Source organism: Chroicocephalus ridibundus, chromosome 1 (assembly GCF_963924245.1).
Source record: "Chroicocephalus ridibundus chromosome 1, bChrRid1.1, whole genome shotgun sequence".
NCBI classification, from domain to species: domain Eukaryota; kingdom Metazoa; phylum Chordata; class Aves; order Charadriiformes; family Laridae; genus Chroicocephalus; species Chroicocephalus ridibundus.
In genome coordinates, this window is record NC_086284.1 from 78,313,461 (window position 1) to 78,329,487 (window position 16,027).

General features: G+C 43.3%; 1 protein-coding gene across 1 annotated transcript in view; it reads left to right on the forward strand.

Annotated features, from left to right (window-relative positions):
- The first annotated feature begins 8,992 nt into the window (after positions 1–8,992).
- Positions 8,993–16,027, forward strand: part of CD99 (CD99 molecule (Xg blood group)) — a 34,495-nt gene continuing 27,460 nt past the window's right edge. The window contains exon 1 of the mRNA XM_063340916.1: positions 8,993–9,291. Within this exon, the coding sequence (XP_063196986.1) occupies positions 9,231–9,291 (61 nt within the window). The 5' untranslated portion in view covers positions 8,993–9,230. The remainder of the gene's footprint in view (positions 9,292–16,027) is intronic.

Consider the following 16,027-nt stretch of genomic DNA (forward strand, 5'->3'; position numbering starts at 1 on the left):
AGTAAAAAAATTAGGCAGTCAAGCACATTGTAAGTTTACTTTAGTCAGCTGCACTTCTCTCTTTTTTCCTTTAGATAATAAGAGAAAAATATTAGAAGAATGCAATGTTGTGAAGGTTCTTGCTCAGAATTAGTGATCTGCCCCCAGATCCCAGCATTAGCAACAAAATCATATGTAAATAAGTACATTTTTATTCATAAGATGTCCTTTAAGGAAATAATAAAAGAGAACTTGAATTATTTAGCTTACTATGTGCCTTTCTGGTATATGTGCTTTTTTTTTCTGTAAAGGCAGAAAGGCAGAAGCAGAAAGGAAGCAAATAATTAATAGAGAATTGGAGGAAAAACTGTTTCCCTCTGTAGTGTGGAAAAAACCCTACAATATTACTCCTGCCCTTCAACTGACTTTAAATCACCAGTTTCAAAAAAAAGAAAACCAAGTATGAATCAACTGATTAATTTGTGAAATGTATTATCGCTCACCGTAAATTGAACCACTGAATAATTTAAACTGCTGTTTGGTTTCTTCTCAGCTGGACAACAACATCAATATCAGCAAATCCTCAACTTTCTGTGTTTTTCCACCCGGATAGATAAATATCTAGGCTTCCCGACACATTACACCCTTCTCTCTGCCACTGTAAGGGAAAGGATACTAACAGTCATTGTTTGGGAACAAAACTCGGGAAACCAACTTTGTTCACCAACAAAGTGCACAAGGACAGCCACACATTTCTGTGCCATGATCCAAAAAAAGCTCTATGGGCTGAGGAGGGAGCCTCGTGATCTGGCTAATCGGCATCATTGAGCACAAAGACACGGACTGTCATCTGCTCCAAAACAGATGATGAGATAAACCACAAGAAAGATCCTAAAGCAGGAAATCGACTTTGGAATTTTGCTGGGAAATAATAATTTGCTGGAAATTATTCTTTAAAGAAGAATTTTAAAGTTTTCAAAGGGCAATAAGAACAATGGTTTCCTACCCGCCTTTTTAAGTACCTACTCATTAGGGAGGCATTTGCCTATTTGGCTTCGTTTGTTCCTAAGACTATGCATGACTAGCAACACATTTAGTTCTCCTGTCTGTGAAAGGAGATTGATTCTGGGTATTCCCATACTTAAAACAACGCAAGTTTTCTGCTGCCATGGTTTTGCCTTCATTTATATAGCTCTGCCTTTTTGAGAACAGACAGCGTCTACCTGTTGTGGTGCACAGGCACCACATCAAGCCTCTTTCTGTACACACACATGACTTAGCGACTTGAGCTCCTTTGGGTCACTGAGTCTGTAGCCAGGCTAAGCAAAAGATGGAGGCCACTGTCTTTCAAATTACGACTGGGCCCAAAGTGTAAATTTAGAAGCTTTAATCATAAAATCACTGAATCACAGAATGGTTTGGGTTGGAAGGGGCCTTAAAGATCATCTAGTTCCAACCCCCCTGCCATGGGCAGGGACGCCTTCCGCTAGACCAGGTTCCACTAGGCTACCCCTTGCCCTATCACTACACTCCCTAATAAAGAGTCCCTCCCCATCTTTCCTGTAGGCCCCCTTTAAATGCCAAGTGTAACAACAGTACACTTCATAACGCACTGGAGCAGCTGCTTCTTTTATTCTGCAACACACGACTAAAATAGCTCATGCCTGTCTTAGACTGTAGACGGCTGAAGTTGCCAACAGCATTTGCCATAGCATCTTAACGAAGGATTCTTATACAGAGATCTAAGCAAGAAATACAGAGATGTTTTTGTTTTATCCCTGCAGCTCAAAAGATTTTGCCCTGATGTGATGCATCTAGCATGCATACACAAAAATCATTATGAACAAAATGCCTTCACACATGGCTGCTAAATTCTTGCCACGTTTGTCAGATCTCTGGCCTCTTTCAAGAATCCAGCTACACCCTCACCGTGTTTATGAAACTGAGCAGTCCCATAACCCATGCTATGTAACAGAGGTGGAGATATAGAAGACAACAAGCTATGGAAGAACAATCAGCTCTCATTAAGCCTTAGCTTTCTTCCCTGCTCTAAATCAGTTGTTTCTAACCTGAGGCCTCAGTACAGCACATAACGTTGGATTATCTCCTTGGATAAGTGATGAAATTCCTAAATCCTGGTTGTCTTAAAATTTATGCAGTTCGGTGTCAAACTGACTGCCCCTCAAGGCAACTGGTCCAACTCCTGTCTGTGGTGCAGGTGGCCTTCTGGCACATGCTGCAGGAGGCTCTGGATGAATGGATCAGAGGGCATGCAGGAAAGCAAACTCTGGCAAGCCCTAGTCACCCAGGGCTGCATTCCCGAGCCAAGGAAAGGAAGGGGAACACATGCACTGACATGTACAACTACTTCCCCCAATTTTTACAGGAAAGGTGTTTTTGGGAAACTTGATTCTGAAACAATGAGGCATGCAGACTTAACGCTTGAAAGGGAGATTTTAAAGAACAGAGGAACCTTCTGCCTTTTTTTACTGTCTAAACAATGTCGGTACTGGATGTATCACAAACATCATGCAGTGGCTTAAAATGAAGGCATTCCAAATTTATTTTACTGCTTGTGAATATAATAGTTCACGAAAGTGAGCTATTTTTCCTTCGAGGAGAAAATACAAACAGCAACAAAAATATTAAGTAGGATATGTTCAGATAATAAGGCAAATGGCAACAGTGCCTGAGCAAATAAAACATATATTCAAATGGTCCTGTTTTACAGAATACAACACCTCTAATACATGCCATAAGTGCCAAAATTGCATTCATTTAGACTCAGAAGGATGCAGCTCAATCAAATAATATAAAATGAATGTGGCACTTAAACCTGTTTAAGAACTGCTTTAGTCAGTTTTCACCTTCCTTTCTGAAGAGCAGAAACAGACAGCATTTAACATAAAGGAAAAGAGCATACAAAACCAGCACTAAGTTATAATCTTAAAATTGAATTATTTTGTTCTTAGAATAAAAAAGAAAAAAAAATGGACATCATGGGGTTTTCAAAAGGAACAAACATTTCATTACTGAAAATGTCACTTTGCCAGAAGCAGAGGAAAGGTATTTCAGGTTTTCTTTTCAGTAAGTCAAATATTTACATTAAAATAGAAGTGACTTAAAATATTCAAAACAAAGTTTCATGGTGAAATGTGGATATGGGATAAATAGGTTTCAAAAGACATGCAGCAAACCATGAAATCTGAATCTCAGCAGTTAAATTACAAAGATGGATTTATACAGTTAGTATAAAATTGAAATATTACTAGAGAAATCAAGAGCTCCTATCAGCAGAAGACCTACTTTACTTTCATTGGGTATATCTACACCATAGCATACCTTACAACGCTTTATATTTAAAAAAAGCTTTTCACTGTAATTGATAAGCCTATGTAGAGATCTATACCGTATACTGCTACAACCAGACTGCCTGCAGCATTTATAATAACTACATATTTCTAGCCCATACTATTATGAAGACAAACTGTTATAAGTGGCTCTCTAGACAGCAGAAAACTCAACTTGCTAGAATTCAGTGAGGATCCTATAGTCTACTGAAACAGGAATTAAAGAAAATAACTGTTTAATTGAAGAAGATGAATATAAATAATTAATAAAAATTTTAACACACTGCAGTAATTGTAAAACAAATCTGTTTCAACAGAAGAGAAACCCATGAAAATAAAAAACACTAATTCAAAAAAACTACATTTGATATGCTTAGCATAAAAATACTACAGAATTAATTCTAACAAAGAAGACCTCTCTATATCCTGCTTACTCTGATATCACTAGATCTTTCAGAGGAACTATTAAAAGATTTTAAGAAAGCTGCTGCTTATGTATAAGTAATTCAATACCATAGATGATGAGTAGATAGCTATTTAACACCTGATCCTAATAAAAGGCTACTTGTTCCAATTCTACTGGTGTGAGTTATTCCAGAAGAAAATGAAATTGGCTTTAAGGGAAAAGGGCTGCAGTATGTAACCCTTATGTATTAAATAAGAAAACTCCTAAGACAAGGGGAGAAAAATAGTAAAGAAGAGGTTGCTCAGGAAACTGTAGGAAAGTTAGTTCCTCAAGATCTATGTATTGTTTATGAAAAGATACTCAAAAAAGAATTAGCAGTGAGCATCTACAGTTATAGATATTAAGAGAAATGCACTTAAACAGCCTGTGTATCATTACCACAAATATGGTTGACAGCCTTCCTGTATTCTACTAATGTGTGCAAAAAAGCATAGCTGAGTGTCCATGTAACCGAGGAAGAACATGTTAAGGTTTGTTGCTGCAGGCTGTATTTGCCTGTTATGCCTTATGTTATAAGGGGTTACGCAGGAAATAAAATATCCCTCTGTTTCTGATAAAATAGAATAAAGCTAAAAAAAAATTCTTAGAAGAAAAATAAGTTATGTCATTAATCAATAAGATGCATGTTCTATTGTGGAACTAAGCTTTGAGTGGCATCCGTGTCATATTATATACAGCTACTTTTAAAACAACTTTTCACCTAATGTCTCTTCTAAAGTAGATTAATATGCAGAAAAATGATCTATAAAATCATATTTCTCTTTATGAACTGTTATGAAGAAACAATACTTTGGACATGGGACTCTTTGGGTCATCTACAGGAAGTATGAAGAGATGTTACTGGAAGATAAAACCTAACAAAACAAGGTTTAAAGCTATGTGGAGGGCATCTGAAAAGGAAACAACACCCAGCTGACAGTTACAGTAAGAGAAGTCTCTACAGTAATAGAAATGGGATGAGCTTTAAAAGAGATGGGTTCTCAGTTGCCATAGACTTTCGTGCCTTCCTATCCAAGCCTAGTGCTTTAAGTCATACCACATAATTGCTGCTACTGGAAGGGAACAAGTGGTATCAACAGAGGGAGGGCATTTCCTGAAGGAAAAGCTGAGGGTGCCTAAGACCAGGTAGTTGGCCTTTGCGGAGGTTTTCCAGGATCTACACATCTCCCACAGAAACTCCTTTCTGATAAGACCTTTGTTATTGTACAGGGTCGTTGTAGAGGAATCTAATTTGTTTCCTTAGGAAGAAACCCTTCGGCTGCGGTGTATTAATGTCTCTGCTGTCCTGCAAAGCAGAGAGCGTCAGAAAATAGCACGCAACAGAGGAGCCAGCAGAGGCTGCGCAGCAGATTCTGGAGTCTCTTTGGACTCTGTCTCATTCTGAATGTACACTTAGAACTGGAAGTAATACAGCTGCTTCTTTAAAAGAAAATGATGCAGTTTTATAATCTTTAACCAAAGATCAAATGGGTGTTAACTATGTTTGTAATACATGCTTTATAATTAATCCTTTAAAAAAAAAATCACGATTGTATTGACTGACTATACCATATCAGTTTGCTTGTGGCCCTAAAACTTCAACTTGCTGCTAAAATATTATGCTTATTTACAGGAAACTTTGCTGGTGGAACTAGCCCCTTCTTCTCACAGCTCAAGTATGAAACCATTGGGAGAGAATAAGGTTTCACGTGCTTCAGCAGATGCCATGACAGAAACCAGCACTGAAACCCTGCCCTTCAGTTTGATTTCCAATTGATTAAAAAAAAATAAGACATGCTCTGGCAAATACCTTTCCAATACATGGTGTTAGATGAGGCCACTATTGCAACGTCAATACATCCAAATATACTCCTTACATATGAGTGTTCTTGGTGCCAGAAACTTTGCACCTGAAATAAAATGAGTCAGCGCAGAGCATTGCCAAATTATGGTAAATAGTAAAAACGAAAAAGGCAACATAATTGTCAGGGTTCTTTTCATACTCATACCAACTTTGTAACAGTAACCGACTGTGTGCGTGCAGCAAAGAATACCTTTTTACCATTGCAAATACCGCCCACCTTTCTTTATTTCCCTAGTGCTGTCTTTCCCCTCTGCTTCACCATCCACCGGCAGTGGCTGTGGCCCTCTTCATCCAACAGGCATCCTCAGGGGACAGAGCAGTAAAGTTTTAACTGCTCCATGAAGATTTTGCTTTTAGGAAATAAACATCTATTTTTCTTTCCTTTGCTTCTTTGAACATCTGGAGATCTATGCTGTTTCTGGCAAGGTTGAGAGCTCATAGGTAAAAGGGGCAAAAAATTTATGCTGAGGCAGGAAAAGAGCTACAAGGATCTTACTTCATGAGAGGAACTGAAGGAAACTGAGAAGAAAGGAGCATTTATCTTCATAGCGCACGGACAGCTGCAAAGGCAGCTCTTTAGCTGTTCATATCATTGCGTTTGTTCAAGTTTGAACAGTTGCGTCTGGATCTGGCTTTACAACTTGTAGCCTTCACTGTGCTGCTGTATAAGTCATTCTTTTCTTCCAGCCAAACCACAGAGCGTGCATGTCTTTTAAAGATACCTTTCTTTAGAAATAAATCTTAAAGTAACCTTCTCTCCTTCCGAAGCATCTTCAGATCAGGCAAATGCCCAAGCTGTTTGCAGAAGCTTCCTGGTAGCAGCTATGGGCAGGACACAGAGTGAAAGATCTGCTAGGACAACCACTGCAGGTTGAGCAAGGCAAAGATAGGTGCTATCGGAAGAAGAGGGTCTTGGATTATGCATATTACTCACTCAACTAGATAACCAGCCCTAGTACTAAATTATTTTTATTTTTACAGATGAGTTGGCTTTACATGTGAAATGACAAAGCCTGGGGTTTTTTTCTAATCAAAGTTCCACACATAGAAGAGCTGGTAACCACAAATAATGAAACTCATTTTCACAAGATGTCAGTGAAATCTTCAGATCAAAAGATTAGTAAGACTGAAAAAAATTACCTGATATTCACAAAACTGGAAAATTTATTAGCCATAAAATGGCTAGTGCCGGCAAACTGTACCTCTGCCTTAAGGATTGAACCAACTGTAAACCACTAGCTCTACTGCAAAGTGCAGTTATCTCATATCTAACAGGAGGTTGCTTTTACTTCATCTGAGGGCAGTAACTTTGACAAAGACTAATTTTGGAAACAGGAAGCTACGTCGTAATTGCAGTGAGATAACTAGGCTTTCTCTGTTAGTTCTGCAATCCTGGGGGAAAAAAAAAGAAGTTTTGGTATGATGTCATTAAATAGAGGGTATTTACTCTGAGGAGTACCAATTCTTGTTCTTTTTGTCGAGAGCAACTTCTTAGATGATGCTTATCAACAGCTATAAGCAAACACTCTGTTAAAGGACATCCTTTGAGGAACATTAATAATTTCCTGTTGTGCACTTAACATTAATGAGTAGATCAGTACTACTGCATTACACAATGCGTGTGCATATATTCAATCTTGCCTTCTAGGCTTGGAGTTCAGAAAAAAGGAAGATGCTAACAATGATGTAATGTTGACTACTGTTGTGGTTTAACCTCAGCCAGTAACTACGCAAACCAGAGCCACCACCACCCACCCCCCATCCCCCCGCTGGTAGGATGGGGAAGAGAATTGGAAGGGTAAAAGTGAGAAAACTCATGGGTTGAGATAAAGACAGTTTAATAAGTAAAGCAAAAATCAAGCAAAGCAAAACAAGGAATTCATTCACTGCTTCCCATCATCGAGCAGGCGTTCGGCCAGGAAAGCAGGTCTCCATCACACGTAACAGTTACTTGGGAAGACAAACGCCATCACTCCAAATGTCCCTGCCTTCCCTCCTCTTCCCCCAGCTTCATATGCTGAACATGATGTCATATGGCAGGGAATATCCCTTTGATCAGTTTGGGTCAGCTGGCCCTGCTGCATCCCCTCCCAACTTGTGCATCCCCAGCTACGTGCTGGTGGGGTGGTGTGAGGAGCAGAAAAGGGCTCGACTCTGCATAAGCACTGCTCAGCAATAACTAAAACATCCCTGTGTTATCATCAACACCCTTTCCAGCACAAATCCAAAGCATAACTCATACTAGCAACTATGAAGAAAATTAACTCTATCCTAGCCAAAACCATCACAAATGCATAAATGTTAATGACTGGAAAAACCACCTCATGCTGTTCGAGCCCTCCTGCCTACAGTCCTCAATGGACTCTCCAGTACTACTCCTGCAAAACTCAGATATTTTAAAAGATAAAGCTTATCCTTAATTTAAAGAGCAGAATAATTTTAAGATTAAGCGTGTTTAAGTTTATTACTGCAGTTAAACCCTTTATTGCCTCAGATTAAATCTCAAAATTATTTGACTAGGCACTGTCAAGGAGGAAAAAACTATTACCATCAATTTATGAACTGGTGACGGTGATTCACTGACTCTGTGGCTTTCCACTTTTCCATGCTGGCAAGGTCCTACCAATGCTAAAGAAGAGGCATAGACCTCTCTGAGGAAAGTTTAGGCCTACAACCTACGACCAGCGCTTCAGGCTGCTACGGCAGCGCCCGAGGGACTGACCGGACCTCAAACGGAGACGAAATGGCTGTTAGAAGAGAACTTACAAGAACACAGGATTTTTAACACCCGTCTTCCCACAGCAGCAAAATCAGTGAAGAAAACTCAGTGCCCTACAGAGGTTACCCGTCAGCGATGGGCCTGGTGTGGGCATGGCTTGCAAATACAAGACTTGGCGCTGTTTTATCGATTTTCAGTCTGACCAGAGAAAAAATGAACTTGTTATGGGCAAGATTATTAGGTGTCCTGGCATGTTCTGCATTGGGGAATCTTTCCCGAGGAGAAGAGAGCGCCCAGGTGAAAAGAGGTCAGCGGTGCAAGAGCCTGTGTCTCTGCTATTAAAAGCAGTGTTAAAGCCCTGGAGCTTATGGCGCCCAGAAAATGGGGGCTCCTCTCGGAGTTCCTTCCTCCCCCTTGGCAGGCAGGTTGCACAGCAGCGGCCGGGGCTCTGCACCACCACCCCGCTCCTTGCCCACACGGCAAACGCCGGCTCCTCGGCCTCAGCCCGACGCCTCCGGCCCGCCGGTGAACGAGGGCTCCGTCACCGCCCGCCCTGCCCAGAGGCTCGGCAATGGCGGGTAACGGCCTCCACCCAACGGCCGCGCCCTCAGGCGAGCGGCGACGGCCTCGCCGCCCCATTATCCCCTTCCGGCGGCCGGGCGGGCTCCGTGTCCCCCGCCTTCTTTTCCCCGCCGCCCTGTCAGGCCGGGGGCCGTCCCCGAGCGGAGCGCCTCGGGAGGAGCACCCACCCCTTCGTCGCGGGGCGACCTGACAGCGCGGCGTCTTGGGCGTGTTGCGGGCGGTGCCAGCCTCCGGCCAGGCGGCAGCGGGTTGCCGAAGAGCGGCTGTCAGCGAGTGAGCGAGCGGGCAGCCATGCGGTGTTGGAGACTCCTTCCCTCGGTGGTGCTGCTCGCCGTCCTGGTCCCTGTCAGAGGTGAGGTGAGGAGAGGAGAGGCGAGGCAGGCGGCGGGGAGCGATCCTGCCGCGGAACCCCGCTGCCCCGCCGGGCTTGGGGAGGGACGGATCCCCCAGCCCTCCGTGCCCAGGGCGGGGGCCGAGGGCTGCGTCTCCGCAAGCCGGGGGGAGGTCGGCGGAGCCGCTGCGGGGGCGAGTGGAGGCCGTGAGGGAGCCGGGCGGGTCCCGTCGCCGGCAGCGGGACGGCGCTCTCTCCCCTCCGGCCCTTTTCTGGGTTGTTTTGTGGGTGTTTTTTTGGTTTTTTTTTTCTTTTTAACTAACTGGAAAAGTATTCCTGAGTTTTCCGCCCACGCCCACGTCTTGTTTTCAGTGGCCCCGGTGGGGCCCCGGCCTCGGTCGGAAGGGCTCGGGGGCGCAGGGGGTCCCTGAGGGAAGCCGGGAGGGGGTTCGGGGCGGCGGGGAGCTCTGCCGCAGCTCGGCTTCCATTTTAGGAAAGAAAGCGGAGTTACGGCAATTCCAGGGCAAACACAGTCACTCATCAGAAAGTCTGCCGTCACACGATAGCCTTTTTCTTTTTTTTTTTTTTTTTTTTTTTTTTTTTTTAATTATCGTGGCAAAACTGCAGTGTAAAACACGCCAGTGCATTTTCTGAGAAGCATCTCACGGCTTCAGTGTGTGTCAAGCATGATTTTCTTGAACCCTGATCAAAACTGTGCGTGTGTAATAGCGCCTTGGTATAAGGAAAAGTTTGGGCAGGGTAGGAAAGTAGCAAAGTCGCCTATACCAAGTTGTGTTTTTTTCCAGGAGGAAGAATCCTAAACTGGAATATGCAGTGCAAACTGTCATTGCCCATTTGTATGACTTATTTCTAAGAAACTTTTTTTTTTTTCCCCCTCCACATGTTAATAAGCATACTTGGTGCTATGCCTAGATATTTTCTTTCAGGTACTTTGCAAAAGTTACACTTAAAAACTTAAATATGTCTCCTCACTGTCAGAGAGGAGGAAAAAAACCCGTCCTAGCTTTGACTGGAAGCTGTAAGACCTGCATGCAGGATGCCAGATAAGCAGTTTGGCTTTGAGCTGGTTTGAATTTGGTTATTCTGCAGTGGGCTTACTGTCGTTTTGACTGCTAGGTTAGCAAAGCTGAGCTCTTGGAAAAATAGCACAATTTTACAGTAACCGCTTTTAAAACTGATAGATGATTCAGGCTGCTAACATTGAGATATCTTACTACTTGTGTGGAAAACTTGCTTCTCTACCTCTGGAAGCAGTCCTTCACAGTAATGGACAGGAAGATCTTCGGTGTGTTGCTCTTAAGTATTTGGAGTTACTCAGAAATAGTCTTTCTAAACTTGCTGCCAAGAAGTCTGGAAGTGAAGAGAGTCTGTTTGGTTTCTGCTTTACCGTAGGGAAAGTGCACAAAAACTGCCTTCAGGTGATTTGTTTCGAATTCAGAGGAAAATGATGCCACATTTTTAACAGATTGCTTTTAAAAAGCTGGTTAATTTGTCTGAGTACTGGGTAATGCAGATAATAAGCACTGAGTAGATAGGTTATAATTAGTTTGGACACTTTTTCCTTAAACAAAATGCATAAGCATTCGAGAACTGTTGAGAATGTCAGTCTGGGGAGGGTGGGGCTGCCCAGGGGAATTTCAAATTTGTGGTGGTGCAATCTTAAGTAAAAATAAAGGCAAAACCTGAATTCCATACTTTTGAAAAATTTAATTTCACTGTTGGTGAGCCATCTCTAGTCTGAATTTGTGGAACTGCTACAGAAAGTTAAGGATCTTACCTTATAAGCAATTCAGCTGTTGTGTGATGGTTTGGAGGTGACTGGTTTCACTGGGACTGCTTGCTTTGACAATTCAAGTGGATGAATCTATGCCTTGGGACTGAGAACTTCGTATGGGATCATCCATTTTAGGCATGTGAAAGCTGTTATTGTTAAAACAATATTCAGCATATCATGAGGCTTTGAATGTATTATTAAGCAAGGGTGAACTTTGTTATTTGAGCTTGCTTGCAAAAAGAGCTTTCAGATTTAACCTTAAAACTGGCATTCGAATGCTGTCTCATTTGCCAAGTATGAGCTCTGCAAGTCCCGCAGAGCTGTAATTTAGGTATCATTTGGGCTGGATCCAGAGGAAGGTCTAATGTGAGTTTTTGTATCATCGGTTTCTATAGGCAGTCTGACAGCTTGCCCCTGCTAAGGAGTGGGATCTTTCCATTTCTCTCCTCTCGTGTTTGATCCAGTGCCCATTGTGGCCTGTACTAGATGATTCAGCTTGATAAGTCAGCGAATGACTAATCTGGTGCATTGAGTTTGCTCTACGGAGTGTTTGATGGGTGTCAGAGCCAGCGAGGGAGTGTCGGCGCCGAGCATCAGGGAGTGGAACTGGGGTGGGTGCAGGGAAGGAGAGGGCAGGAGGCTTCCTGCCTTGGCTGGCTGTAAGATGCGAGGCCGGCTCAGCCATCTTACATCTGCAAAACCACCAGGTTAGCCCAGCGTCTTAATTTTAGGCATCTGGTTTTCAAAATACAACAACAACAAAAAAGTATTAGGCAGCAGATCTTCTGTATAATTTCTACCAAGAGTGCAGCAGCAGGAGAATTAAACAAAAAATCCATACATGACAAGCGGCAGAAAACTGCTGCACGCAGACACAAGGCTCAAAAGTTTCCCTTATCTACTGTAGAAAGATCGAGGCATAAAAAGCTGTCTTCTTACTGAGGATCTTGAGTTTGGACTCAGAAATACATGCTTTAAGTATCCTTTGCAAGAAATGAGTAGAGCTTGTTGATTTAAACAGTTGTGGTAGTGAACACTGGAAGCTGAGGTTATCTATGTTGTAAGATCGGTAGCCCAAGGCGAATTACAAGTGGAGATCCCTTATTCATATGACTGCTGTAATTACAGGGGTATGAGCAAAGGGAAGAAAACACTTGTGCCCCTGACTTCTTGTTGAGGCAAGTCAGCGTTGAGAAAAAAGACTAGTTGGATGAAAGCAAAATGTGTCTGTCTGTACTGCAGTAGATGGAGCTTTCAGCAGGGGCAGGAAGGTGGGGCGGGGACTCCTGGAGACTGATCTCTGCTTTTTTGGCTCTGGAGTTGTTTGCCTTTTAAATCCGATGTAAAAAAAAAACCAAAACCAACAAAAACAACAACCGGACAACTTTCTTACAGTTGAACAATTTTAGTAGCAGTGCTAGCATGCATACATGGCAGCATGAACTTGAAAAGTGCAGCACATGTTTCTCCATCTTTCTGTTTCCTCTAATTTGAAATGCGTAAAGGGCTTTTTTTATGTGTTTTTATTTATATAAAATGGCCACTGCACTTCTACATCAAAATGACATCACTGCAATAATCCTTTAGCTTTCCGTAGTTACAGTGATTTAACTTGGCAAGAGTTAAGCGTGACTCAGCCTACTGCCATCCAGCCAACACCAATTTCAATATTTTCCTGATGTTACTCTGATGCTGGGGTCGCCTGCACTTGAGAAAGGACTCTGCTTTAACTCTTGCTGGCTTGAACCTCTCACTGCAGTCAACTTGTATTTCATCAGGTGACAGCTGTGTTAGTGAAATACAGTAATGATAGTAATCTTCATCAGTTAAGATCATCTTGCCAGGGGCAAGCCCCTTTCTTATAAACAAACTGCTTTTCCGTGCTCTGGCGCAGGAACCTACTGTTTGGAGTCTAGTAAAGTGTTTTGAGAGAATGTTATGAGCAAAACAGTCTCAAGTTGGGTAACTTAAATTAGCTTGCTGTCAGTTAACACAAACTTCTAATAATTGTCTGGGGATTTAAGAGAAAGAAAATCAAACCTCTAAGGTCCTCTCCCTTCCCTACGTTCAACTTAAGCCAAACATCCCCAACCCAATCCATCTCAATTTACCTGGTTTTCACTACAGGTTATACTCAGCCCATCCACTGCTCCTTTCATGAGGTGATGGGCAGAACAGGAAAGTCATATGCCTAATCGTTTCTTTCAGCTGCTCCTTCTTGCTTCCTGCTTATTTTCCTCTGCTCTTCTTTGCTTCTTATGTGCCTATGCCAGTGAGGGTCACTTATGATCCCTCAGGGCTGTCTCTGCCCTGGTGTGGGTGGCCCTGGTGTGAGTGGCCCACAGCTGTAGTCCCCAGGGATGTCCTTGCCCTGGTGTGGATGGGTCATAGCTGCAGTCCCTCAGGGATGTGCCCTCTTGGCATGGAACTTCTCCTGCCCAGACCACATCTCCAGCCACATGCCCATTCTGCAATCTCTCCCTCTGCGAGTCTCTCAGACCGTCTCCTCATGTGTCTCCTGTCCCTACTGGCTGATGCTTTTTCTTACATGTGTTCAAGCAGGAATATGCTGTGCTCCTCTGACCAGTTGAAGGTTTGGTGCACGCCATTGGTGTCAATGCCAACGTGAATGACTGTAAGTGGCACAGGGCAGTTCATGGCACCTTCCAAGACAAGGCACCCTGCAGCCCTCTGCTGCTGAAACCCTGCCCAGTTCATGCCCCATACATTCTTGAGCAACATGTACCTAGGAACTGTTTGGACATACCTCTTGTTTGCAAAGATGTATGTCTTGTGTCTCTAAAACACGCGTCATAGTTTATGAAGTAAAATGAGATTATTTATCATACGTAACAGCACGTATTTGATTTTGTTATCACTTTTCCGGTGGCCACCTACTAGGTGATTTCTGGTCCTCAAGTGATAAGGGCTCCTTCCTTAGGGATTTCCGTTGCTGCAGGAGAGTAGATGTGAACTTGCGTCTCAATTCTGGTGTCCCCAGGTTTGGCTGGTACTTTGTCACCCAGCTGAACTTGGGGTGTATGGTTTTCTGCAGGGCTGCTATGACAGGTTCCTACTTTTATGTTAACTAGCTCCCTCCCCCCACCCCAGCTTCACAGAGGTGAGATTCCCTTTCCCCAGAGTGCAGTTTCAAGTAAGCCATTGTACCATTCTGCCTTTCCAGATGCCTGAGGATTAGAGGGAATATGATACGCCCGCTCTGCTCCACAATCTTCCCCTCATTCTTGGACAGCTGTGGTTTTGAAATGGCTACTGCTACCTGTGTCTAGCCAAGGCTGCATTCCGTCATGCCAACGAATACGTTTGTTTGTTCCATCTAAGATGCTGCCTGCATTTTCTTTCTAAGTAGAAAAGCTTCTAGCAACCCATTTCTAGCTTTGCCGCTGTGAGGACACAGCACCTGCTGGTGTTGCTGAAGAGAAGGGTGCCAATGTACTTGCCAGGCTTATTCAAATTTCCCTTTCTCCCATCACACGTACTGGTTCATCATTCATACTTTCCATGTGTGTCCTATTATTCCACAGATCTCACGATGCCTAGTTGCCTGCACCTTGGCTTCCTAAGACAAGTCTAAGTTGTGTTCTCAGTCCCAGTATGTGAGCAGCAGTTTCGTGGACCTATCTGGCTAAAAATAGCTTTCCTTTGTGTTCACACCCTAAATTTATGCTGGCAAGTTGAGCTAATTGGTCGGCCTCATTATTATGTTTCTCAAATTTCCTTTGAATTTCAGGTATGAGCATTACCACCATGTGTTCAAGTAGATACTGCTCCGAGTAGCTGTTGTCTTAACTTTCCATTCTTCTGCTGCTGAAAGTGGTTTTCCTCACTGCTGCTGGTTATCACAGTTCCAATCTGTGAGACATTTCTGGACCGCATTAGTGATCGCTCAGGAGGAGTCTGTGAGTGTGTATATTCAGGGCCACTGATGCTCCTGAGCATGTTCCAAGGTGACTCTAAAGGCCATTACTTCTGCAAACTGATGGCAGCCTCTCATCCCTTTGCAGGTGGCAGCTGCTTGAAGCCCTGTTTCCTGCTGTGATTTTACAGGATCCATCAGTAAACAAACTCCATTGGTTATTTTCAGCATATAACTCATCGTATGCTGGAGCATTTTATAGCCAGAGGAGTTCAGTCTTCCTCGTATCGTTGATTTGCTGGCCACGGACTAATCCGTTCACGTTGGTGAAAGGTAAAGGTTAACTGTTGGCCATTACTTAGTACTGTTTCGAGAGTTTTTCCTCTAATCCATACATCATCAATGCAGTGGAAAAATTCTTTAGAGTTATGTTGCTTTAAAGTATTGTGGATGGTGCCACGGCAGATGGTGGGGCTGTGTTTCCACCCCTTGCAACAGCCAGTTCCAGACGTGTTGCACACCATTCCAGGTGAAGGCAATTGGTGTCTTGCATTTTCTGCCAGAGGGATTAAAAAGAAAGCATTTGCAACATCCGTTGTAACATACTAGGTATATTTCTTGGCTTCTGGCTCGTGCAAGAGCTGTAGCACACCTGGAACTACAGTGGCTAATGCATCAGCTATGTCATTCAAAGCTCTGACGTCTGTTGTTAACTGCTATTCTCCAGTGTGCTTCTGGACAGGCCGAACAGGACTGTTGTAAGGTTAATATGTTTGAGAGTCCCTCTCCCCTTGTTTTTCCAGGGAGTCGGTTACTAATTACTTTTTAAATTTCACCAGCAGCCCGTTAATCAGTTCAGTACCTCTTTCAGCAAATTGCTGAGGGAAGAACGACTGGATCCATCTGAGCATGCAACATTTCTGGGGTCAGTAACAGTCCTGTAGCTGGTTCCCTCCTGTACAAAGCCCGTACCTGTACACTGCCTATACCAAAAGCCCAATGCCTTCCTGTCTCATCTGTGGTCAGATGACAGTGGTCAAGAAAGTCAAGCCCAAGGAGGGCAGGGGCAGTAGGGGCGATGGCAA